The sequence below is a fragment of the Bombus pascuorum genome, chromosome 1, assembly GCF_905332965.1.
Source record: "Bombus pascuorum chromosome 1, iyBomPasc1.1, whole genome shotgun sequence".
NCBI classification, from domain to species: domain Eukaryota; kingdom Metazoa; phylum Arthropoda; class Insecta; order Hymenoptera; family Apidae; genus Bombus; species Bombus pascuorum.
This window is the reverse complement of record NC_083488.1, coordinates 5988797-6015763: the sequence shown is the minus strand read 5'-3', so window position 1 is coordinate 6015763 and position 26967 is coordinate 5988797. Positions and strand designations below refer to the sequence as shown.

Here is a 26967-nt window from a genome sequence, read left to right as displayed (position 1 = left end):
GTCTGTTAACGACATCTTTGTCGATGTAGGATTTTATAGCATTTCTGAAACCAAGCGTCCGTCTCGTACACCTTTTGTTTATTAACAAATGGTATCCACGAGTTAGTTAGTAGTCGTGATAACTTACGAGAAGTCGATTAAATATTTATCGAGTCGTCGTTCGCCGCTGTGTTCGCCAGTCACCATAATTACACGGCCTCGAAATAGCAAGTTCCTCGTCAATATTTTAACATAGCCGGTCAATGGCCTCCTGGTATTCAAGTATATTTATTGCAAGTATATTTCGAGCAAACTTTCCTCTCGTACTTCCGTCATTCTAAGCATCACGCCGTCAGCACTCTGATCTTAGTGTCTCGTTTATCGATCATTCTCCGTACATAGTAGAATCATTCGTTAGATCAAAAGTTCCGCGACCATAAATTTACGCGCTACACAAAAATCGAACTTTTAGAAATAAAACGGAGTAACGATGCTGACTGTGCAAAAGAGCTCGGTGTGGACACGACTTAAGTCGAATTCCACACAAAGAAAGGCATTCGATGGAAAAGAACCTGCAACGGACCTGAGGCCCGCATCTTCCAGGTCCGAACCTAATTTATCTTAGGGCCCTGTACTCGCGAAATTCGTCCCTTCGAAGAATTTTTCTGAAGAAGTTGCCAAATCGATTCTCAGATCTCGACGAACGCATTGTCATCGATGAAAATTTACCGCCATAGCGTTCGTAATTTCCTAGTCATTTCCTAGTCGTTTCGTGGTGGATGAATGGTCGAACGCAGTTGCGCCTAAAACATATAACGTGCAACGTGCAAACGAGCGTACAATTTAATTCTCCGTGAAACGTTTTCATCTCAAGGACAATTCGCGATCTCAGGAGACGGCTTTAATCTTCGTTCGGAAAGCCGCATGACAGTAAATCGTCCTAGAATCATATACTTACGCTCGAACGTGAAATAACTCTCTCTTTCTTTGATTGATGATAGCGTTCGTGCATCGCGAGAAATCTCGCCGATTAGTTTCAAATCCTATCCGCCGTGATCCTCCACATGCTTCTCGGTCTTTTCCAGTACTTCGATTTAAATATACAGCGAGTACATACTGTGCAAGAGTGTTGGGCCAGCTGCGACGACGATATCGTCATAACAAGCTATTCCTTTTTTTTTTTAAGAAATATTTCCATAGAATTTCCATTTAAATAGTTCCAAGAATTTCAAACTGAGGCATAAACAATTGGAATGTTAAAAATGTCGTTAAACGGCATGTGGGGTATTACGCGAGCTATAAAGAAGCCCGATATTTCGGCTATACGAAGCACACGAATAAAATACGTATTAAATTTGTGTTCACGTACCAGTGTTCTATGCATCGTGACCACAAGTTCCCTTAATTGCGTCTTTAACAACTGCAACTCGTTTGCAAGTTCGCGGTAAACGCGTCCATTATTCGACTTGCCGCAGCCGTTTCATCGACTACGCACCAAAAATACACAATTCACGATGTGTACGCTTTCCTCGTGAATATATAAACGGAAAACAGATGGTGTACATACAAACATTGAAAATACCGCTTGACTTAATATCGCTCGCTGTGCTTATACGATAATTACACGAGATTTGTAACAATACGTTATAAAGTTAAAATATCGTAATACGTATTATCAAATGCCACGGTGATGTTACAATTCGACATTCGTGATACGCACGAATACGTACATATTTTTCGCAATTTCACTTTCAGTCATTCCATAAGCAACGTGGTCTTTTATTTTATCTCGCGCATCGTATCTCGAAAATAATTATTGAGATTTATAATTGACAACTAGAAAAATTGAAAATAATAATGAAAGAAATAAAACATGGGTTTAGAAAAATGTAGATAGTACATTATTCGTTAATAAATACGATAACCTTATTTATGGAATAACCTAATAAGATTATCAAGTTTCCGTCGCGACGTGTTCGTGGAAGAAAAAAAAATTTCTTTCTGATTACACCTATTTCGAACTGCAGACTACCTCGAACAAAGCGGCTCTAAAAATTTGATACGATCGTTGTTCGTTCTCGGAGCCTTCCGTCCCCCTTTTACATCGTCCTGCATTTTTATCTGCTCGCATTATCATGCTCGATCAGTCGGTAAGTTGCGTCGGCTTCGTAGATCGTCACGTGTCTACGACTTTCGTACTGGTCAGCTGTCGACCATTTTTAACCCCTTTATGCTCGATATTGCATACGCAATATTATAAGTACTTTAACAAATTCTTATCTAATTAAAAAATAAACGTATTTACTTTGGTTATAAGTGGTTATAATTATATGTTTCCGCATTAAGCATGTGTAGACGCATTACGCTTTCTTTATGGAAACATTTTTAAAAATGGTAAAAAAACTGGTAAAAAAAATATTCTAAATAAATAAAAAAATTCTAAAATATACGCATGTCTCTACAAGTTTCTATAATCGTAAAAGCTTCTTTACGGAAGTCATTTGAATTATGACAGATTTCTAACCTTATCCTTCTATTTGTGTGATGTATATTTCTACTTAATATGGAAACTACCATTATTCAAAGTCATACGAAGATCAATATATCAATATATTATGCACGGTTCTTTGCAGATTGCCCGGTTGTGTGGCATCATCAAACGTGCACAGACGTGCGAAAATACATTAAAAGCATCAAAACGCATGACAGTACACAAAGATTTCTTCAACAATAGAAATAAGTAGCACAAACGTACCTCATGGTCGTGATGGCTGTTGCAAGGCACTTTGTCAGAAAGCTTCTTGATCAAATTCTCCGAGTTCGTCTGATTTGAAGCAGCTGGCAGTTCATTCGATACCTCGGCACTGTCTTTCGAGTCTTTAATGGAATCGGACCAAGTACTTTCCTGTTTGATCGAGTTTACTTTCTCTTTTTTCTGATTCTGTTTGCCCTTCTCAAGATGCTTAGACTCGTTCAAGCACTTTTCGAAGCTGGATGCTCGTTGAAGAATCGTCGTCGAAGTTGCAGTTGATTCACAAAATTCCAGCTCGCTTTTCAAATTTTCGTTGCTTTTATTGCATATCCGTGGAGGATCTTGGTCGCGAAACGTTCTGCGTTGACCCTTTACTATTTCACACATGTTTTTCTTGCTTTAAATTATGTCAATTAAATCGTTCATATTTCCTTCGAGATCTTCGAAGCAAACATCTTAGAGCTATTCCCCTCCGAAACCTTGAAAATTATACATCATCGTTATTACTTTTCGTTTTATCGGAAACATATTTTCTGTTTATCGTAAATCAAACATCTCAAGATCAGTATTCTTATCGTCATCAAAATACTAAACGTTATTTTCTCACGATGCAACGAATTCACCTATAGTAGTAGACAATTTAAATTCAACCAATCACGGATAAGCTACTGATAATGGAATTACGTTCGATTAGTATACCAAATGTAAGATTGATACGAACGCAAAAGAAAGATTCTAGTAAAGACATTTTGTAAAATCGTACTGTGTTGAACGAGAGAAATATCACCGACTTTGTTGACACGAAAAATATGTACTAACCGGTTTTCAACGAACGTTCCTTCTAACGACAGGGTTAGCTTCGTTTCCGTGACGTACAATACTTCCGTAGGGTAGTGAGACGCAAACTGTACTATCTCGCCAAGGGCCAAACGAGTCATGCGTCATACGGAAGGACATCTGTTGCCCTTTTCTCTCGACCCCTAACGTTCTTTTCATCTTTATCTATCTAGCTATTGGCCGATTCGTTCCACTTGCTCCCTCTTTTTTACTTCTTCGATCGCCACCCTTTTGGCGGGGAATAAAAATTGTTACAGCTTACGGGGTCTAGTTTGTAAACTCGATCGCAACGATATTGTCGATTATCAGATGAATATCAACGTTAAATTAGTTTCAATGAAGAAGTTTGAGATATCGGCTACAGTTAAGATGTTTATACGTAAATCGATTTTGCGATAGCGAAAAGATATTTTTTACCGACTGCGAGATGGTATAAAGTCTTGGCATTCTGATTAACGATGCGTAAATATTGGTAAATGTTTTTTTCGATTTACAAATTATTCCATGATAAATATGATAATTGCAGTAGAAGAGTAAAGATTTAACAGAAATCTCATATATTTATACGTCTTCTATCCAAGAACGTAGGTAGAATGACTTTTAGATATTTTCACGTGAAAAGCGGTTAGTCGTTACAAAGTGCGCTGTAATCCTATTTAATGAAACGTAACTAGTACAAATCCATCAAAGCGATTAATTTACAGGATATAAATTTGAAAATATTACAATTCATACTGTTGATATTTTATATATTATATGCGAATTGCCTCGTGTATCCTAGGAGATAATATGTATATATCGATGTATGGAAGTTTCGTAATCTTAAGATAAAAGCTATTAATTTTTGTTCTCTTTTAATGACTATATAAATAAATTTTCATCTTCGAAACTATTAACCGAATAAGCTTTCTTTCTATTCATGAAAATATGACCTTCGTAAATAATTATTTTCGTAATACATAAAACTATTTAATAACAAGATATAACACTTTTTGAATAAGTAGTATTAGCAGAGTGATATCTTTCAATGTAGGTATTTCCTTTTGAATGAATTTCAATTCGAATGTGAATCATAACGAAAGAGAAACTTCTTGCATCTAACTTTATCAACTTCCTATTCTATAATTCCTACACATATTCACCATACTCACCATAAAATCGTAGATAGTATTACGAAACTTTTGTTTTTTTATACGATCGGTATTTCAGAACACGAAACACGAAATCATCTTAGATGACTGATCTATTCTTCGTCTTATCCATGTCCAAATGTATCAGATGAACGAAACGAAAGGGTTAGTGTTATTTCGTGTTGCATAATAGGTCAGTAGCGCCATCAAGCAGTATAGCCTCAGAACCATATAGCCAACGACATATCGAATTATCAGAGCTCAGACGAGTTGGTCGTTGAATGATATTGAAGTAACCGGTAGTGCTCGCTTCTCACTACCTAAAGCTTGTTTCCTTTTTGACCCCCTTTATATTGGGTAGTAAAGTATATTACAAAAAAGATGATGCAAGCTAATTTTTGGAGTTTGGTGACCACTTCTGTCAGAGTAAGTAAAAAAGAAAGATATTTATGAATAAATGACCTCGTGTATGTATTACAATCGTATCAGACCATACATATTACTCTATTTCGTAACATTTTGAAGGACAAATAATTTTGTTGTATATTTTATTCCACTATTTAGCTAACTTTCTTTGCTATTGGTCATTTTTTCCTTATGAAGCATTGATTAAATATTTGAGAAAGCAAAATTGATTTGTTAAATTTATGATTCGATATGAAAATACGTTCTCTTTACTTCGTTGGTTATGTCACCTACATCTGACTTTGTCAAAGTTTAAAGATTACAGATGCAACGATAGCAAACAGAGAGAGAGAAAATTCTTTCTTAATCAATAACTTTCTGCTTTTTCTGTTTCTCTTATTAGCCATCATGTGTCAAACGTATTGTACCTGGCTTGACAGCTGCACAGCAACGCAGATACGCTAGTACTATGGAAGCAGATCTAGTTGTAATAGGTGCTGGTCCTGGTGGATATGTAGCATCAATTAAAGCTGCACAACTAGGAATGAAAACTGTTTGTATAGAAAAAGATGAAACATTAGGTGGGACTTGTCTGAATGTTGGCTGTATTCCATCCAAATCTTTATTGAATAGTTCACATTATTATCACATGGCACATGCTGGAGAATTAAAAAAATTTGGCATTAACGGTATACTTTTCATTCTTTCTTCCTTTTTTTAAATATCCATAATTTAACAATCACTAATTGGACAATTCTGTTGTAGTTGACAATGTTTCTATCAATATTGATCAAGTAATGCAGCAGAAACGAAGTACAGTGAAAGCCTTAACAAGTGGTATTGCTAGTTTATTTAAAAAAAATAAGGTAGAATGGGTTAAGGGTCATGGCAAAATTACTGGTCCAAATCAAGTGAACGCACTTGGTCCAGATGGTTCAGTAGTAAGCACGATTAATACTAAAAACATTATAGTTGCCACTGGAAGTGAGGTCACGCCGTTTCCGGGTATAGAAATCGACGAAAAACAAATTATTTCGTCCACTGGATGTTTATCGTTAAACGCAGTGCCAAAGAAATTGATAGTAATCGGTGCTGGTGTTATTGGGTTGGAATTAGGCTCAGTTTGGCGCAGGTACATTTCATACTGAAATTAATTGTATCAATTGTAACCAAGATATGTTGAGTTGCTTTATTTGCTCCTATAGATTAGGCGCTGAAGTAACAGCAGTCGAATTTTTACCGACTATCGGTGGAGCAGGTATCGATGGCGAAGTTAGTCAAACGGTACAAAAACTTTTAGTCAAGGAAAAATGGGATTTTAAATTGGGAACAAAAGTCACTGGTGCGAAAAGATCAGGCAGTGAAATCATCGTTTCTGTCGAAAACGCGAAAGATCCTAGCAAAAAGGAGGATTTAACGTGCGATACACTTTTAGTCTGTGTTGGCAGAAGGCCCTATACGAAAAATTTAGGATTAGAGGATTTAGGAATCGAACGAGACGAAAAGGGCAGGATCCCTGTAAACAATAGATTCCAAACAGTAGTACCTTCGTAAGTACACACTTTGTTGAGAAAATTTTCGTCACTGTAATTATATGTAAAATTACGTTCATATAGGATTTATGCTATTGGAGATTGCATTCATGGGCCAATGTTGGCTCACAAAGCCGAGGACGAAGGTGTTATTGCGGTTGAGGGCATTGCCGGAGGTAGTTAGGAAATACACATTATACTCTTTCCCTTTGTATCCCTGAAAATTTACAGAAACTATGATGATTTATTCAGGTGCCGTTCATATCGATTACAATTGCGTACCTAGTGTAATTTATATACATCCAGAAGTTGGTTGGGTAGGAAAAACGGAAGAAGATTTGAAGAAAGAGGGTATCGAATACAAAGTTGGAAAATTCCCACATATAGCAAATTCCAGAGCAAAAACGAATGCAGACACGGATGGTTTTGTTAAAGTCTTAGCTGATAAGAGTACAGACAAAATATTGGGAGTACATATGATTGGTGCATACGCTGGTGAATTGATTAATGAGGCAGTTCTTGCAATGGAATACGGAGCAAGTGCAGAAGATGTTGCGAGAACATGTCACGCTCATCCGGTAAGTAGATAAACGATAATCGATCGAATGTTGAATATCGGACACTGATTTTATCATTGTTCTTATAGACATTCGCGGAAGCCTTCAAGGAAGCCAATTTAGCTGCATATTTCGGAAAACCTATCAACTTTTAAATATATGGATAAATTATCTATGAAACGTTAATATTTTGATTCATCGTAGCCTCGATCTAGTCTACGTTTAATTTCAAATGTGTTTTAAATGTGTCGCGGTACACTTTTAGCACCTTCCCAGGTCTCATTATCACTTAATCATATAAGGAAAAAACTGTAAATAAAAGTATATACAGGAATTTATGGAAATATTACATCTTTTATAGTAGATTTATTTTTGTTGCTTTATTATTGTATTTATTATAAATAAATTGGTAATTCATCGAATACATTTAAGAATACAAAACTGGATGTCTTTGTAACCTTGTGACATCTTATTTTGGTAATCTTAAGAGTAGAGATAAGTTTTTATTATGTTACTGTTGAAATTCCGTTTCCCGATTTCATAAAAACATCCGCCTTAACAGGAATCTTACCTTGTAAGTTGTAGTAATTTTGGTCGTCGTGTATTTAGATATAAATAAAATTTAAGACACTTATAATAGTAATAAACAACTAAGCAAATATACTACTGCGTTCTTCCGTCTTTAGAGAAGTTTTAATAAATTTTTCAAAATAGAGTAGAAGCTCGTACGTTCGAATAATTTAATACTGAACTCCTATTATCCGAAGTACGATCGAGTGTAATTTCAATTATACGCGTATAAGCAAATTTTCATAATAAGTGTATTATAATATATGCAATTATTTATTTCATGTTCAAACTAGATTCTATGTATCAAAGAAGGAAGTTGAAATCCTAATAGTTAGATCATGATATTTAAAATAATAAAAAGAACTGCAGCTATATCACGCTATACATTATATATTAATATACATAGTGAACTGCTATTATTAGAACTGCTTGTTCCTCGATCTGTTTGCATAAATAAAATTTTATCGCATCTTGATAAAAGTCTAAAAGAAACAACTAGAATTTCTAGTAAAATATAAAGAACATGATAGCATACTTGTATAAATGTTTCACCTCAGTGTATAAAAATTAAAGATAAAATAATATTGGTAGTATATACGATTGGTACATACACTGGTGAAAGCGAGCAACTATCAAAGTCGAGGTAAAATATATATGCATATAGAAGTGTGTGAACTAGGTACGTTCCTGATGAGCACATGACCGGCGCAGCAGTAGCAGCGTTGCCGGCGCGGCAGTTAGCCACGACTTGCAGCGGCCATCGGCAACGTTGCTCGACGGCAGGGAGAGAGAGAATTCTGAGGGTGGCACTTGTGCGGCAAACACACCCAATGTTTGTGTTTTCGAATTTTTCGTGATACTACGAGTGGTCGGTGGCAGTTTAGCAAGGGATGTAGCGCCGTTGTCGAACCGCTCGAGATGTGGACGACGACGAAAACAACTAAATACGGCGTCGGTGAGTTCTCGTAGGTGTTCTTTCGCGATTAATGCGCGGCATCGACCCCGCGGATCTGTCAAACTGCTCGTGTCCTGATCCGCGCGATTCTCCACGAGTTCTAGTCGCGTTCAGTATAGGTGCTTAACGATCGACATCGTGTCATCTATTATATACACGGTGCGTCGCGGTTTTCCTCTCTCGCGTCAGGTATCTCAGCGTCAATGATTCGATCAACCAGCATCTTGACTTCTTTCGGATACATGCCGCTTAATACGTTGTAGGTATGATCTGCCGCCGTGTCGTGTCGCTGCACGAGTGTGTGTGTGCCGCTATTTTGCTGAGTGTACCGCGACTCTCCCATTCATGCATTGATCGTAGAGGAGTAGGAACTAGAGTGCGATAAATCGAACTAATTTTCTCCGTCAGTTTTTGATCTCGCGTCTTTCTCTTTCGTTTTATACATTTATTTGCATCTATATTTACACTTGGAAAAATATTCCTGTCCCAAAATTTGGTGAAAAGTGGTACGCGACCTTCGAAATTTAGACCATTGACCGTTGCGAATTTACGTTGATATCGATAATCGCAACGAGTCAAATCAAATGAAATATTCGACCGAGTCTCATTTCGTAGTCAGCTGATGGTTCTTTGAGACGAGAGGTCCACCACTCTCGAGTATCCTTGAATTACGACCGCTTAATTTTGTTTTGTCTGTTTCGTCTGGGGTACATAACATCGGCAGGCGCACGCCCGCGCGCGTTCCCCGCTTTGATGTTAATTCCTCTACAGTCTACACCTCTGTCCATGTTTACCGTAGGCGGATGTAACATCTTCGTCAAATAGACTGATTCCTTCCGTTTCTCGTTGATAATTTTTCTTCGAGTAAATCATTATATAATTTACACGATAATCTTAGATATCGAGATTCCTATCGTAAAACACTTTCTTTTTTCAATAAAAAGCTTCGCGCGTTTCAATCCATTCTACGGGCGATGTTGAACGATGAAAACTCGAGGTTTCGAGCAATTTTTCGTTGAAAAACTCGTCAAGATATACGGCTTGATAGAATACACGCTTGACACGTATTGCTCTTCTGGAGAGGTGCAACGACCACGATGGATGAAAAACGCGCGTGAAATGCATGGAGGTAGCGTCGTTGAGATTCGAACGTGCTAAACGCGACTGCGAAACCTTTGATCAAAAGACCTTTATTTAAACCACGTATCCTATTCTACGTGCAATCTGCATGACAAAAGAATTGCAAATTTTCTACACGAAAATCTCGTTACTCTTTCCTCCGTTGTTGTTATTTTTATAAAAGAAAGAGAAGAATATTAGGAATGTGACACGCGACATCGCGAGACTTTTCGAAACTTTCTGCTATTTTTACGATCCGAAACTGTCGAAAGGAAATGACTCGTATGATATGAATTTGATAAAAAAAAAATAAAATAAAACTTAATTTCTTCACAAAGATGACTGGTGTTTAGCGACTCTAATTTCGATAAATAATCTGATTTTCTGAAAATTGCTCGACTATTGTCTCGTGCTTTTATTCTCTGACAATATATTAGTCCCTAAAGACAGCATAAAGAAGTATTTTTCCAGAGTTTCGAGGCGAAATTTCTAGTTCGAATTTAAAAGTCGAATTTCTGCTCATCTAAAAAAGAAATATTCTGTTTCTCAGTGAATCAAATATTTTTCACGAGCTTTCTCTCCGATTGGCATTACATTACACGCGACGCTTGTTTGTTCCGACTAATTTTGCTGGGAGCAACAATCGGAATGTCGAAGGATCAATTGAGCGCGCTATCCACGATCAACCGGAAACGCTGCCGCTGCTTTGAATTGAACGCAAACTCGCGTTGTATCGCGTCACGTTTAGTGGCGATTAAATCGTCTACCGCGTCGAAATGTCTGTCCGTAGCGATACTTTGCTTGAGGAAGGAATGCGACATCGGAGCGATAAAGTGTCGATTCCATACGCAGCATCGTCTTCTTTCACGTTTTCGCGATTAAAGAACTGCATTGACGCATTCTTAACCTTGTTTTCCGATTTCTGTACAGTCATCGCGAATTTTTTCCACGTCACAACCTGTTTAATCACGCTCTTTGTTTCGATATTTTACGACCAAAGTATAGTAAAAATAACATCGTTTGTTTCGCCACAATGTGTTTCTACGGTTTACGTATAGCGTTTGTATTAGTTTCAGTGATAAGATCGTTGCTCTTTGTTTTAGATACGTCGATAAATTCCTCAGATTCATTGTACCGTGCTTTATCGTTAAGTTCTGCCAATTTCGCGGCAACTGTCGCGCGATATTTCTAGAAACCTTGCACAGCTATCGAATGCGTCAAAGAAGAACAAACTCTGATAGTTGTCGCTCTCGCATCCTTTCTAATTACCGATAAAAATACTCGTTTCCTCCATTTAAATGCCACATTATGATTAAGCAATCAGTCATAGTCCCACGGAAACGTGGAGCAAGAACGCCTTGGTAAGCCTGCATCGAAGTCTGGCTTAGGCTTTTAACGTTGTCTTCTTAATCAACCGCAACCTTATTACGTCTATCGCGTAACGTTAGTATTATAAAATCATGCAGAGTAGCGTAAAACGAATTATATATAGAGTATTATTATAGAGTCTACTATTATTATAGATGGTACACAGTCCATAAGGTATAAACTTTAAACGCCTTTTTCTTGGCTACATTTTCTGATATAACTCACATATCGAGTTCTTGTTGATCGACTGCTTTCAAACTCTAGGGTACACGTTTCGTCGTTTATCTATATCGTAAAGATCACGGCTTCTTTAAACATCGAAACGCAGGGACAATTTCCTTCGTCTCTATTTGAACGAACGAAATTTAGTATCGTAAAAGCGATCGCTTTATTATCCGAAAGTTTCATCGTCCGTACATTCTCCCTGTTAGTTCAGCTATAGAAAGCTCTACCACGTACAAAAGGCCGCCTTTTCAAACGGCGCGACTCTTCCTTTTTTCATCAAAATATTCCAATTTCTCGATAGCAGGCGACGAGTGTCGAAGCGATTTGCATCGGCTGGACGAGCAGCTCGTCCTCCGTCTCGAAATGTCCTTGTTAAAGTGGTCCGAACTACTTTTTGCCTGGTGGTCCCGCTCCAGTTCTGCCATAAAAGGTACAAATCCATTTTCCGAGTGAAACCACGGCGGCCGTTTATACGAACGACGCGACTCGTCGCGATACGTCGAAAACGAAGCTTGTTTCCGCCGCCTCTTTACCTATTGTCTCTCCGATGCATGGAAAACGGCCGTCGAACTTGGATAGAGAAAAGCAGAAAGAGAGAGAGAGAGAGAGAGGTAACTGGAAAGAGCGGCCAAAGAACAGAACACGTTGCTTTGTGTTTCTTTGTGGCTATCGTCGTCGTTTATTATTCCTCTTCCGGTGAGCCCATCTCCCAATGAGGACAGTCCGATCTCGAGAAAACTGTACCAAAGGAAGGAGTCTGTCGCTCGTCGACAAAACCTATCGCGATGTACCGTCGTGATTTTACTGATTCTGCTTTTTAACGTCTGATACGAATGTAAGTGGACGGTCGTCGAACTCGTGATACGAACGGCTCTAATCGAACGGCCTTAAGATACGTTTCCGCGTGATAATAAATCCTGTACTTGTACGTTCATAGACCAGACAGCGGATGCAGCAGTCTCTATCGTAGTTTCATATTTTTACGAACGCAGCTGAAGAAATGGAAATTTCCAATTAGAGATTCTTCCATCCACTGAACATCATAACGAGCTCTTTACTTTCGCTACTTTTTTACTCGGCTACTGTTCTTGCGTTCTGCGCGTTTCTGCATATTTCAATGTCCCCGAACGTACTCTTAACACTAGAATTACCACGCCAGCCTAATTGACTGGCTTTACAATTTCATTTTAAAATTCCTATTTTATGTTGTATTTTTTCCTCGCAATGGTGCAATGAATAAATGAATAATATAATGAATTTTATTTTGCTTTTTATGTATTCAAACTGAAAATAATTTTGTATCAAGGCTACTTATATCAATATCAGTGAAAATGACTGGTACTTGATAAAGTGTAAAAGGATCCTGCAATCTGTTTATCGAACCCTAATTAGCCAGTTTCCTCGTTTTGTACAATTTCCCACACGCTTTTTAAATTTGTACTGCGTATCATACGATATGATGATATCAGTTATCGAGAAAATTCCGAATCGATCGCTAGATCGCTGGATGCTAACGCTAGAAATACCACACCAGTGAAAATGATTGGCTCTACTTCTTTTATGAATGTGTCATCCCTCGTTTAGGGTTCCCAGATGGATTAATAATACCAAAAATGTATTACATAACATGGAATTGCTTTTGTGAGAAAGTAACAAATCAATGAATATAAAAATATTCTACTATTAGGTATTTTTTAAAGACCAGTCATTTTCACTAACTATCGGTAGTTCTAGTGTTAATAATCAGCGATAAAAAGAATTTTATTCCTAATAACGTTTCCTCGAATGCTTCTCTCTCTTTTCTTCTTTTTTTTGTTTCTTCTTTGTTACTAAATATTAGCTGGCGAATTTTTATACGTTTACGCGATTTAATTCAGCGCTGAGAGGATTAGTAGAAGTTTCTACCGAGTGGAACGTGAGAAAAGTTTTCATTACGCCAACCTCTTTCGCTTTAATCTCCTTTAATCTGTTACGATTGTACTATCTTCTCTAATAATTACGAACTCACCAAGACCTATGCTTCTAGCCGCTGTGGAATATTCAACAACTTGTAAAAGCTTTCGTTTCACCTTGTTCCGTAGTCGTCTGCGCCAGTTCCTTCACCGTCACGTGGAAGGACAGATCGGAGTCCTAAATTTCTGGACGAGAGCGCAGCGTAGATAAAGTGTCAATAAACCTATTTCATTGGTACAGAGCCGCGTCCGCGTCATGATTAAACTATAATCTTTCAATCTAACAATCTGCACCGTGATCTGGTCGCGGCTGCATTCCCGCGTATTGTTTCTTTCGCCGATTAGCATTGTGCGATCCTTCGTTGACTCGGTCGATGCGTTTGTTGCGACGTTCCCAACGATGCAATTCTGGATTCCCCGAACTCGCGGATTCGACGTGCCCACGCTTGTTTTCAGCCGACCAATTGTCACTCGCCATCGCGACCAATTTCTCCACGACCTAAAATAATCCCAACTATCTTACGTTCTTTCAAAGAACGTCCGCCTCTAAAAGTTTGCCACGATTACTTCAGCGGTTTCTACCGCGGTAATTAGCTCAGATTACGTAAGACAGGTGTTATCGAGAAGAAATTGTTTTGCCTCTATTTAACAATTTTCCAAGGCCATTTCCTTTTATTCGTCGTTCTTGATGTTTTTGCTGAGGAAACGCGATGCGAGCGTACGAGTGGATCGCTACAAATCACGGAGAAAGTAGGTGCGTATTTTTCTATATGAGAAATGAAAAGTGCAAGGTATCTGGTCGACAGAAAAAGACAAGTCGTTGCGCAAGTGGGTCGTTTTGAATTTCTTCAAATTTATTCATACGATATGATGGAAGCGGCAAACGCGCTGGTTATATCACACGTTGCAAATCCAGGGATCAACAAAATTATGCAGAATCCCTCGAGTGGTATCGAACGTGGCAGAGCTTTCCACTGTATTTAATATCAAATAATCTTGATAAATGCTCTCTCGTCTGTGATTTGACCACCATTATCGATCCTTTCCCGCGATTAAAGCGGCCCGCTTACGAATCATCGAAAATGCAGCGATTTCGTGCAAACTGCCAACAGAATCATTAAATTAATAAAGTAGAATAATAAAGTTCGTTCCACTCTTGCTATTATATTTTCAAGGATATCGTGCAGACGTTACTTGCGTTAGTTGCATCGGATGAACTTACGACGAGTATCGTATCGTATCGTATCGTTCGACAAGGACGAAAGAAAAACGAAAATTACGATTGTCCTGTAAAAGATACGTACGTGGAGGAACATGGTGGAAAATGGATTTTCAAGAGACTCGAGCTTCCATTCGCGAAGAGCAGAATGCTTGCGTCAGGTGGAGTTAATTGAGCGATTGTTACGAGGCAGACTACGATCGAGAAATAGTTTTGCCGCGCTGCAACAATGTTTTTCCTTTGAAATATCGTGGAATAAGATCGAACCGTGGTAATTGCAACGTGTAAAACAATTAGAAGGACAAAACGAATAAACATCAGGTTGCGCGATAAGTTGGTTCGCGTTCCTTTAAAACAGCATCGATGATCGTTAGTTTTACGTAGATTAAAATTGACTATTGAATTAAAATTAAATTAATTATTTAATCAACGATGTACGCGTTACTGTATTCCACTGTTCTTCACACATGAATTAAGTAATTCATTCGCTTCGCTGTTTCAAAGTTTTTACCTCTTTATCAAATCGCAATTTTTCCGCCCGCATTTTTCAAAAATCCCAATCTGCGCATTGTTACTTTCTATAAATTATAATTAATTATAAATAATTGTTATATTGCGATATTAATATATACGCTGTCACGGGCGCATAATTACAGGCAGAAGTCACCGTAGGGGAATTTCACTTGAAAACTAAGGTTGAGCGGCGTTTGTACGTGGAGGAAAATGTAGTTCGAAATACTTGACTTTTATGACAAATTCGAAATCACCGAGGTGCACGTATCTTCAGATACGTACGTTTCTGGAGACAGTAGCGAACGCGTGTTTGCGATAATTCGTATTGGAGTTATCGTTTTATCGTTGGCACGAGCTCGCGATTGCCGTAATCGATCCAGTAGACCGTCGATTAACAGGTTTCTCGTTAAATATACAGAGGAAATTCGATTCCTTATTGGAGTGACGCGTAGACTGCTCGTGATTACGTTTCGCGACACGTTGTTGTGCAAGTTATTTCCAAGGCTGTTCACGTTTTTCCCGCGATGTCTTTGGTCCGATGCGCGGATTATTCGCGCCAAACGATACAACTTCCACCTGGAATTCCTAATGATTTCCACGAGCCGCTTTATATCCAAGTTCACAGTCTTGATTTAACTTTTGCCTTCGTTTGCATCCAATTTCTCCTTTCGCTCGATTCTTTCATCTTCTGGCGATATAATTTTCTACGCCAACGCTTCCGTTAATAAGCAACGGCGCTTCCTCCGAGAAGCTTCACTTAGTGTCTGAATAATTATTAAGAAATTATCGCAATCGTTAAGAATTGTGATGCAACCTGAAATCTTAGGCTAATCGATTGTTGGATTTCTTTCTCGAAAAGAATATTAAATTAGATAGTAGATTATAGAATGTCTCGTTTTATATATATGTAATTACAGAAATAATTATAGAATTATAATTATAATTATATTTAGAAATTATACAGAGAGATTAAAAGAATATTAAATTAGACAGTAGATTATAGAATGTCTCGTTTTATATATATATGTAATTACAGAAATAATTATAGAATTATATTTATAATTATGTTTAGAAATTATACAGAGAGATTTAAAAATATTAAATTAGATAGTAGATTATAGAATGTCTTGTTTTATATATATGTAATTACAGAAATAATTATAGAATTATATTTATAATTATGTTTAGAAATTATACAGAGAGATTTAAAAATATTAAATTAGATAGTAGATTATAGAATGTCTTGTTTTATATATATGTAATTACAGAAATAATTATAGAATTATAATTATAATTATATTTAGAAATTATACAGGGAGATTAAAAAATATTAAATTAGATAGTAGATTATAGAATGTCTCGTTTTATATATATATATGTAATTACAGAAATAATTATAGAATTATATTTATAATTATATTTAGAAATTATATAGAGAGATTAAAAAATATTAAATTAGATAGTAGATTATAGAATGTCTCGTTTTATATACATGTAATTACAGAAATAATTACAAAAATAATTCTACATTTATAATTATAATTCTATAATTATTTCTGTAATTACATATATACAAAACGAAACATTCTATAATATAATTTAATATTCTTTTAATCTCTCTGCAATAATAAGAATTATAATTATAGAATTTAGATTCAATTATAGACGTTAGGTTGTCGCAATATCTTGTGTTCCAATAGAACAAAATGGATCATACATAGTTGAATAAAATAATATAAAACGAAAAATGTCGTGTCTAATATTAATTAGAAATAATATTAATAAATAATATTCTGGAATTGCCCAACTGTCTCAACCAATATTAACATTCCTACGATGCTAAGAATTTCCTCCGAACGTTAAAGTGTTTCACATTTGCTAAACTATGAGCAAGATCGAAAAATAAAAGCGTAGGAAGATCGCAGCGAAGCTAAGGTTCTTTCCCTCGCTTTGTTTGCGGTTTGTCGTTTTAAAACACGAACAAGCCGAGACGAATGAAACTCTGGGAATTGAGACGCGAGCGGAATCAGTTTATCGGGAATCGCTAAGAGCGTGGTTGGAAAAGTCAGAGGTGATCGATACACGTCTCTGCATTCGGAAGTTCTCCGGACTACGTATTCCACGATTTCAGACGAACTATATTAAAGGGACGTGAATAAAGTCTGCGTCTTTCCAGATTTTCCGCCACGATAATTTCCGAGCTGAGCCGGCTACATTTACGATTTTCATGCTCGATCGAATCGTTCGAAGCTTTGCCTCGAGGCAAACTTTCCAGGAAAAGGCGTTTAATCGTCTTTCCGAAAGTTTACCTAATTCGCGAAGGAAAATCGTATAATCGCGATATTTCCATTACATCTCTTCGTGACGAGCGTTGCTTGGCTGCGTCTCTTACGAACATGTTGGAAGATGTCTATTATGTTTCTCGTGTCTCGTCTCCCATTATCACGAAGCTTCTTATTTTCTCCATAATTGACATATTTTCTAAATGTGTTTGTATCAAAGATTACGAAAGAACACGGTAAAATTAATCGATAAAATATGTTCCATGTAACGTTTGAAAATCTGTCGAACTATGGAGAAACTATGGAGAATATGTCGACTGAAGTCGAACATTTCCACGTTTCTTGCCTCGAAGCGGATAAGAAGCACGGGTCGGTCGGTCTCTTCGCTATAAAGGCGTAGCTCGCATGCAAAGATGACGAGAACGATATTGGATCGATGAAACAGGCGATAGAATGATTTCAGATTGTCATTGTTTACGATTTCTTCCGGGTCCGTGCTTGCTTTTGCGCAGGTGTTAGTAGGCTGGTGTTCGTAGGCTGGTCTCCCTAAAGCCATTATAGACCCTTTCTTCCTACCCTTGGCTGGGAAGCATTTTGACGCGCTCCAACCTATCACGTGTGTACGCGTTTCTGGGGTGACCTGAAAATCCTTGGCTCTCCCTCTCGTCTTTTGGTCCATCGATTTTCCTTCTTTCCCCTCTTCTCTTTGTACGAGCCTACTTTTAAGGATTCGTACGGTATCTTGTAGAATATACGGTAAACGCTCGTTCTTCCTTTTTATATATCTTTCTCTATACATCGTTGTAATATATTTTTATATATACTTTTTGTTTGAATTTCTTTGACAAATTTTATACTTTACATAAAAGATATAACTTAGAAAAAAACGAAGCTGGCACCCCGCTGGGGGTAGCCGCCCACATGCTATATTATTTTTTATTTATATTTTTTTTTTTTTTTCACCAACAAGATATAACACTTTACCAAATGTCCGCAAGGACAAATTGTAAAATAACCAAAATAAAATAATAAAAAAAAAAAAATTTTATACTTTGATAGTTTTATTTCTAAGACGTTCTTAAGCGTCAACTTGGAAACAAGTCTGTCAGAATGCTGCGGGTCCTGTTTATAAAATGTATAGAGGACTTGTGTAGGATGTTTGATCGTGAGATTTATTAAATGTTATTGCTTGTTCTTGAAACTGTCCAATATATTTAAAATAATAAATTAGTATACGGGCTATATTCGCTGAGACGTTTGTTCAATATAAGTATATATTGAAGTATATATTCAATATAATTCAATATAAGTCGTAAAATAGGATCGCTAATGACTCGATAATTAAATCGTTGATAATTCGTTGATAACTGATCGACAACTGACTGTAACTCTTTCTCTTGCGTCCGCTTCTTTATACCGGTCGGGGGAAAGTCGGAAAATTCAAATTCGTCTTTGTTCGACGATTGCACGTAGCGGCGACATTGTTTTGCTCGGAGTTTATTTATTCTTACATTACGTGTATCCTAACGATTTTGATACTCCGAGGCAAAACAACATGATTTGAATTGTCCTCTGACTCATGTGCCGCTCAAAATGATTTACTCTAACGATAAATATTAGCTTGTCCAAAAAGTTTCTTCTGTTTCATAAGGTGATAATAAATGAACAAGAATTTCTGTTTTATATTATTTCATTGAATTAGGTATGATCCATTTCGTTATATTTCTATTATTATGTTCGTGCATAATTCAATAAACTAATATAAAATAAAAAACATCGTGCCTCTATTATTTCCTTATAAAACGAAAGAAACTTTTCGGACAACCTAACACAAATGCAAAAATTCGTGGAAACACTCGATCGGGAGGCGCCATGAATATAAACGAGAACGAAATTTAATTAAATTATACATCGCATACGTGGTTGACGATTTTATCGTAACGTTGAATCTTTCTACAACGTTTTCTCATTTTTCATTTTCCAAATGAAGTTTCCCAACGATTACGCAGATTTCCTGAATTTTTCATATCGCAACACCGTGTGTACCTTTGAACGCGGGTGTGCCATTACGCGACAATTAACTCGAACAAATCTGATTCGGAGAAACGATTAGACCGCAAGAATCGTACTCGCTCGCGTGTCACGTAATTGTTCGCGTAAAAGTCATCGTGTAATTTTCTTCTTCGATGCAAAAACAAGCAACGCATTGGCACTTTGATATCGCGATCGCGTAACGTTGCAAGCGAATAAAAGCCGATAAAGTACCGTCATTTAGCAGGTATCAGTCTTTGATCTCGTTTACTTATTCATTTATGCAAGCACGCACGTGTTCACCTACCGCAATGCGACCATTTTGCCCTTCCTTCGTCTTCCCTTCTTGCTTCTCATTCCTCTTCCTGCCGCCTTACCACTGAACCTTTCCTGCCGTCTTCCAACCTTTTTCCCCTTCTTCCCATCCTTCTTTATATATTTACCCTTCTTCTTCGAGTTGTAGCAATTTGTTCCTCTCTGTCCTCGCAAACTACGCTACGATTCGTCCACGGTTTGGCAACAAACTCCACTTTGCTAATCAAATTTTCCAGGCTAACGAGTTATCCGTTCGCTACACACAGATTCCGTCGAATTTCTGCCCGCTCTTTTCAACGTCCAGCAAATATTCCGCCAGACACACCCTGTTGGCTTGCATTCGTGTGACAAAGAACCGATCGTTCGATTTTTCTATCCCAGAGATTATGAGATTCGAAAGGTTGCGTTTCGGTTACGCGGTAGAAACGTAACAAACGTTCCTAACATTTTCCTTCTCTGTTGAAGTCTACGGACGGAGTTTCCTGTTTTTTCCTCGGCTATTTAATTCCTCTTTTCGAAGGAAGCGTTGGCTCCTCGAGACCACGAAATCGTCGATGGATTGCTCGACTCGCTTGTAAATGTTCGGCCATTTGATCGTGATTGGTCGTGTAGCAAAGTATCGCCAGAATACAAAAGAATAAAATAAGGATTGTCGGCACGTTCTTTCGTTATCGTACACTCGACAAATATTTTTCCAGCGTTACCGTTCCTAACTCTGCTGCCTTTTTGTCTCGTTCCCCACCCGTTCGTATTTTTCTTACGCCAAGAAATCTGCCAAGTTTGAACAAGCTGCGAACAAACTCTCGTTCAGCGTGACTTCTCCTTTCGATATTCTATCAACGAGAGGCGATATACCGAAAAGATAAAAATTCGGGGATCGCAATAGCATTGAACTCAATCACAAGAATTACAAAGCTCGATATTTTCGAAAGCGAAAGCGCCACGATTTAGTCGTTCGTGATTTTCTATCCTCGCGCTTCGTGCCATCGAAATCTGTCCAACTACGATGAATCGCGGCCCGTGGCGTATTTGCGGAACGAAATAAAGTCGGACGTGCCTAGTTTACCGTATACGACTCTCCGCATTGATCGTGGAAAAGTTGGAATATTCGATTTTCGATAGAGGGTGTTCTAGAATTACCGGTCACCTCGTACGTACGTACTAGCGAACGAAGGATAGAGAGAAAGCACGGATCCCTCCGTCGTGGCCGTTTTACACGGCAGAACGGGAGTTATCGATTTAATTTCCCGGGAAAACTCATGGGGGGACGGTTTAGGAAAGGGACTTTCGATGCGAAGGTTTCGACGTCTCCCTTTGTTCGCGTCTGTCAGCCCCTCGAGAAGCTTCGACAAAAAATTCCCGTTTTTCCCATCTCCTCACTACCATGCGCGTATGTGCTATGGACGGTTATGTATATATCGTACGTATATACATATATGACGCGCGTTGTCTTCGACACGTTTCCATCGTGGGAAACACCAAGTCCAGCGAGAATAGTCCTTTATTAGGGCTCAAAGAGAATGCCGAATGTATCTGCAACTGGTGTAGCTGTAAATGTCTTTTGCTCCGGTTTACTTGATTCTTCCAATAAATTAATTGAACCGAACGATCGTTCGATGCGGTAAATTAATTGAATCGGCCGATCATTTGGAACAGCGTACGTTCGTGATACATCGTATGCGAGTCGTTATCTTCCTGTGGGTTTAATCATCTCGATTCGATGTCTGTTATAAGATGGGAAACTATCGAATCTTATGGCTCGTGAGAATGTAATCGTCTTATCTCGATTATGATGATATTGTGAATGATAGACCAGAAACGCGTTTTATCAGAGTCGTATAGTCGTCATAATGTCTTACGTACTTCTTGATGGAGGAGATAATAAATGGTCATAAAATTAATCGGGCCTGAAAGTGCACGAGTTTTGATCGTTGAAACAGAGACAAGATTTGAGTGAAGATAAAACGCTCGAGTCTTATCGGAAGCGTTAAATTTTAACTCGTTATCGAAATCAGTTATTTCCTTTTACAGTTGCACAAGTTCATTTTTACAGATACTGTAAGTAGGAATGGAAAGCGAAAGAGAGAGTTCGTTTTAAATGGAAGCTTCCATACAATGGAATATAACGAAATTTTAATCTTAATTTACGAGTAAAAGGTTTAAAAATCAATTTATGAATGACGTTTGTAAATGGAAATTCAAAATGCGCGATATATATTCATCGTGATATTTAATAAACGAACTTTATAGATATTTGGATACCATTTTCTTAATTGCGATTGTAAAAATGTGAATTTGTATAAATATTCGCAGATTATTATTTGTGACTCGGCTATGTTCTTTCTTTAAATACATTCTTTCTGTAAATGTATATAATATATCCAATTTTCGTTAGAATATTTAATAGATGAAATAGACCTCTATCTAAATACCATTTTCTCAGTTGAGGTCATTAAAATGCGAATCTTTACAAATATTTTCAGATTGTTATTTGTGACCCGTTATATTCTTTCTACATATGTACATATAACAACATATAATATATCCAGTTTTCAGCAGAGTATTTGATAGATGAAATAAATATCTAAGTACCATTTTCCCAGTCGCGTTGGTAAAAATATGGATCTTCACAAATATCTGCAGATTATTATTTGTGACCCGTTATATTCTTTCTACATATGTACATTTAACAACATATAATATATCCAGTTTTCACCAGAATATTTAATGGATGAAGAAAATCTTTACCTAAATACCATTTTCTAGTCGCGTTCATAAAAATATCAATTTGCAGATTATTATTTGTGACCCGTTATATTCTTTCTAGCTGATGTACATATAATAACATATAATATATTCAATTATCATCAGAGTATTTAATGGATGAAGAAAATCTTTACCTAAATACCATTTTCTAGTCGCGTTCATAAAAATATCAATTTGCAGATTATTATTTGTGACCCGTTATATTCTTTCTAGCTGATGTACATATAATAGCATATAATATATTCAATTTTCATCAAAATATTTAATGAATAAAGTAAGTCTTAATAAGTCCTTATTAAGACTTACTTATTAAGTCCTAAATACCATTTTCCTAGTCGCATTCGTAAAAATATAAATCTTCACATATATCTGCAGGTTATTATTTGTGCCCCGTTATATTCTCTCTACTTGATGTACATATAATAACATATAATATATCCAATTATCATCAGAGTATTTAATGAATGAAGAAAATCTCTACATAAACACCATTTTCCTAGTCGTGTTCATAATATGAATTTGCAGATTATTATTTGTGACCCGTTATATTCTTTCTAGCTGATGTACGTATAACAACATATAATATATCCAATTATCATCAGAGTATTTAATGGATGAAGTAAATCTCCTTCTAAATACCATTTTCCTAGTCGTGTTGATAATATGAATTTGTAGATTATTATTTGTGACTCGTTATATTATATTCTTTCTAGCTGATGTACGTATAATAACATATAATATATCCAATTATCATCAGAGTATTTAATGGGTGAAGAAAATCTCTACCTATATACCATTTTCCCAGTCGCATTCGTAAAAATATGAATCTTCACAAATATCTGCAGATTATTATTTGTAACCCGTTATATTCTTTCTACTTGATGTACATATAATAGCATATAATATATTCAATTTTCATCAAAATATTGAATGGATAAAGTAAGTCTTTACCTAAATACCATTTTCTTAGTCACATTCGTAAGAATATAAGTTGTGCCCCGTTATATTCTTTCTAGCTGATGTACATGTAACAACATATAATATATCCAATTTTCACCAAACTATTTCATAGATGAAATAAATCTTCTAAATACCATTTTTCCAGTCGCGTTAAAAATAATTTGAATTTTCACCAATGTTCGCAGATTATTATTATTATTTGTACATAAAATTACCTATAATATATCCAGCTTTCATCAGAATATTTGATAAGCGAAGTAAATCTCTATTTAAATACCATGTACTTGTCCGTATGCATGAAAGTGTGAATTAGCACATACATTCAGGTTTTATTATCATTTACGACTACGTTATATTCCTTCCGGCGCTAATACGAGGAGATTTCGAAACGACAACGTTAAAGTCGTTAGAAAAGGCGAGAAAAAGCCGGGGCGTTTCGAAATGGACGAAAGTACGGTCGCAGTATCTACGCTTATTGTTCCGGTGTAGCGGTGGTAGGCGAGCAAACGCGTAACACACATTCCGTGGCCGGTCGTCGGTGAAACGTACTCGTGTACACACGAGGCGGAGGCTAGAGACGCGCTCATTCAGATGCGTCTCGCGTGCGTTTCTCCGCCGGAGGACCGGAAGCTGGCTCGTCGTGCGTGCAGCGTCACGCGTATCCGGTGCCCCGGAGTTCGTTTATCGTGGCCTGACACTTCCACGAAAGGACACGCGCCGATTCTCTTCCCATCTTTAACCTTTCGTCCACGAACTTCTTACACTTTCGCTCCTTTCTAGTGTTGCGATCTAAGACACTTCGTATCGCATACGTAGCGACAGAACACGATCTCTTTGATCCGAAACTATGCAGACGACCTCGGCGAGTCTCGAGTCTCGTCGTTTATCGTCATTCGAACATTCCAGACTTTCTCTAATTTTCCCAGTCAACGATACCGCTACTCGTGATGAAAATGCCTGTGAGATATCGATCGGACTTATCGAAACGTATCTATACTCCTCGATTTTGTAGCTTCGAATCACGTTGCAAGCGATTCGAATTTCTCGCTATATATAGAAAGATCGTAAATTTTCGATCAACGTATTTAGCTGAGAGGTGGGCGCGTGTTAAGCTTGAAGACCGAAACGGTCGATGAACGACCAATGACTGCTATATCAGATTAGATTAGGCAGATCAAACCAACAATGCCATTGGGCTACCTGTGATAAACGAAATAAGACGCAGCAGAATATTTGTAACTAATAATAACCGCGTTGTTCGAACGCAAATTGCCCAGTTCTTTCCATAATATCCGTTAAATTTCATGTATTTCCGCCACCCTTTCTAAGGGGGTTGTATCGTCTGTGTAAATGCGAATCTTTGGATAAAACGTGATATAATATAACGAGCCAAGACTATACGCTTCAATCTCTCGTGCGCTACGAAGCGTCGAGTGCGCCGAGCGTCGAGGAGATTTCGCTTCCTCCCCAATGGGCCATCTGCGCCACGAATCATAATATTTGCACGGTGGTGCGACGCGGTCGATACACGGATAAAGAGAAAAGAAGACAGAGAGAGAGAGAGAAAGATGGAGAGAGTGTGAGTTACGTTGCATTAGTTATTTCGTCTAAGAGATCCCAACGGCGTATAATAAGTACCATAGACACGCACCATCGATTAATTCGAAATAACAGTTCACCGTATATATCGTTCTCCGCCTTTTCGTTCGTACGAGTACACCGTCGATATTGCGTTAAATGCAACACTGCTCCTGCTATTCCATTAATGCACGTATATCGAACGTACAAAAGATGCAACTTGGACAACGAACAGAACGTGCACGACCTGACAATATCATTTTATATTTCCCGTTCTTTTCTTTTTTACAGCCGTTTACAATTGGCGAGGAGACACGCGGTATGGCCTTCCCTTGGAAATCGGAGAAACCGTGCAGATCCTGGAGGAATGCACAGGTAAAACGACACGAGATCGCTCGTGGTTTCGCGTATCGCTTACGAATGCTTTAGCACGATTTAACGTGCATGAGGTTGATGAACGAGTCGATCGAACGTCGAATCAAACGATGAATTGCTTGTAGGTTGGTACAGAGGCTTTTCGACCAAGAATCGCGCGGTCAAAGGAATTTTCCCCAGCTCGTACGTTCATCTGAAACCGTGTAAAATCGAGAACGAGGGACTGTTCGAGTCGGTGATACCTTTGGAGGATCCGGTGGTCCGAGAAGTTACCCTCGTGCTCCGAGAATGGGGCGGTATATGGAAGAGACTCTACGTGGTGAGTGAGCCGACGACTCTCTACGCTACAATGACCCCTTTCCATTTGCTCGTGCTCGCTTATTTTTCGCGACAACGAGGGCAAATGGCTCGTCGTAGGAAATGGTTTCTACGACAAAGCCGACTAGCTCTACGACACGTATACTTTCGTGTAATGAAAATTGCAGCGAAGGGTCGAAAGGGAACGTCGTCGTCGCGACTCGTTTGAATTCTTAACGACCGACAAGGCACGCTGTTCGATTGATAATGGAATTGCGCGGATCTTTTGGTACGGTGCCAAGAATCACGCTACGAAGGTCGCAAACATACGGAGAAAAAATGCTACTGGCGATTAGCTTAAGGGCTAGGTCTGTCTTTCGTGGAAAACTATTTCAACGAGCACCAAATTTTTCCAAGGCGTATTTATCGCGAATATAAGAGGCTTCTGTTCATGAACAATTCCACTGTGGCGATTGGTCGAAATCCGATTTGCTACGAGGAAAAGACACGGTGAAGAAAAGACAGAGCTGGCTTCTAAATCTCAACTTGCCAATAGCATTTTCTTTTGATATTTTTATAAGTTTTACGCTATACGCCCGCGATTCGTATCAAAGAACGTACGCGATTTCACGATTAACGCAGAGTAGCGTTCGTACGCCGTCGTGAAGGATTTTCCTTATTCCTTATCAAATAGAAACTCGAAAGCAGAGAAAAATCACGATACACGCGCAAGCGTACGTAAAGTCGGAGCTTTCGTCGTCCCGCTCAGCTCTTAATTCTTAGCACAACCTGCGCGTATTTCTATCTTTCCCTACTAATTGAAGTATTTTCGCTGGAACGAAATCAGGAACGGGTAAACTACAAGTTCGACACGCTGCGCAAAGTGATGCGGGAATTGCTGGAATGGCGACGACAACTTTTGGCCGGCACGCTCACTACCGATCAAACGCGGGAACTCAAGTTGCGAATTATCAACAAAGTGGACTGGGGAAATCGGTAAGTTGGAACTGAAAGTTGAGAATTGCGAACGTGCACGATAGACGCGACAGCACGATTACCGATAATGGTACATGCCCGATCGAGTCGCTGGTAGAAAGCGAAATGCCGCGTTTGCCTCACCGATTTCATCCGTATACTTAATGGAATTTATTGAACGATTACGAACTTCCTCCTATCGTTGTTGCTTGCTTCGTTGTTCGACTCGCTGAGAAACTGCCACCAGGCAGATTACGATCGGACGAGTCTGGTTT

General features: G+C 38.0%; 3 protein-coding genes across 3 annotated transcripts in view; 2 read left to right on the top strand and 1 right to left on the bottom strand.

Moving 5' to 3' along the window:
* Positions 1 to 3672, bottom strand: part of LOC132914244 (uncharacterized) — a 45118-nt gene extending 41446 nt beyond the window's left edge. Inside the window, exons 1-2 of the mRNA XM_060973199.1 lie at positions 3551 to 3672; positions 2735 to 3210 (exon numbers count right to left, since the gene is read on the bottom strand). Of these exons, the coding sequence (XP_060829182.1) occupies positions 2735 to 3118 (384 nt within the window). The 5' untranslated portion in view covers positions 3119 to 3210; positions 3551 to 3672. The remainder of the gene's footprint in view (positions 1 to 2734; positions 3211 to 3550) is intronic.
* A 1243-nt stretch (positions 3673 to 4915) lies between these two features.
* Positions 4916 to 7855, top strand: LOC132914118 (dihydrolipoyl dehydrogenase, mitochondrial). Its single transcript, XM_060972957.1, has 7 exons — positions 4916 to 5124; positions 5507 to 5792; positions 5869 to 6235; positions 6309 to 6653; positions 6720 to 6811; positions 6888 to 7213; positions 7282 to 7855. Exons 1-7 carry the CDS (start codon positions 5080 to 5082, stop codon positions 7345 to 7347), a joined length of 1527 nt encoding a protein of 508 aa, XP_060828940.1. The 5' UTR covers positions 4916 to 5079; the 3' UTR covers positions 7348 to 7855.
* A 472-nt stretch (positions 7856 to 8327) lies between these two features.
* Positions 8328 to 26967, top strand: part of LOC132913863 (dedicator of cytokinesis protein 3) — a 54357-nt gene continuing 35717 nt past the window's right edge. Inside the window, exons 1-4 of the mRNA XM_060972478.1 lie at positions 8328 to 8717; positions 25337 to 25420; positions 25546 to 25739; positions 26565 to 26713. Of these exons, the coding sequence (XP_060828461.1) occupies positions 8681 to 8717; positions 25337 to 25420; positions 25546 to 25739; positions 26565 to 26713 (464 nt within the window). The 5' untranslated portion in view covers positions 8328 to 8680. The remainder of the gene's footprint in view (positions 8718 to 25336; positions 25421 to 25545; positions 25740 to 26564; positions 26714 to 26967) is intronic.

Coding starts and splice junctions, on each gene's coding strand:
- LOC132914118 (XM_060972957.1), top strand. CDS start 5,080: ATGATGCAAGCTAATTTTTGGAGTTTGGTGACCACTTCTGTCAGA. Junction 5,793..5,868: donor AAAAAAATTTGGCATTAACG/GTATACTTTTCA, acceptor ATTCTGTTGTAG/TTGACAATGTTTCTATCAAT. Junction 6,654..6,719: donor TTCCAAACAGTAGTACCTTC/GTAAGTACACAC, acceptor ACGTTCATATAG/GATTTATGCTATTGGAGATT.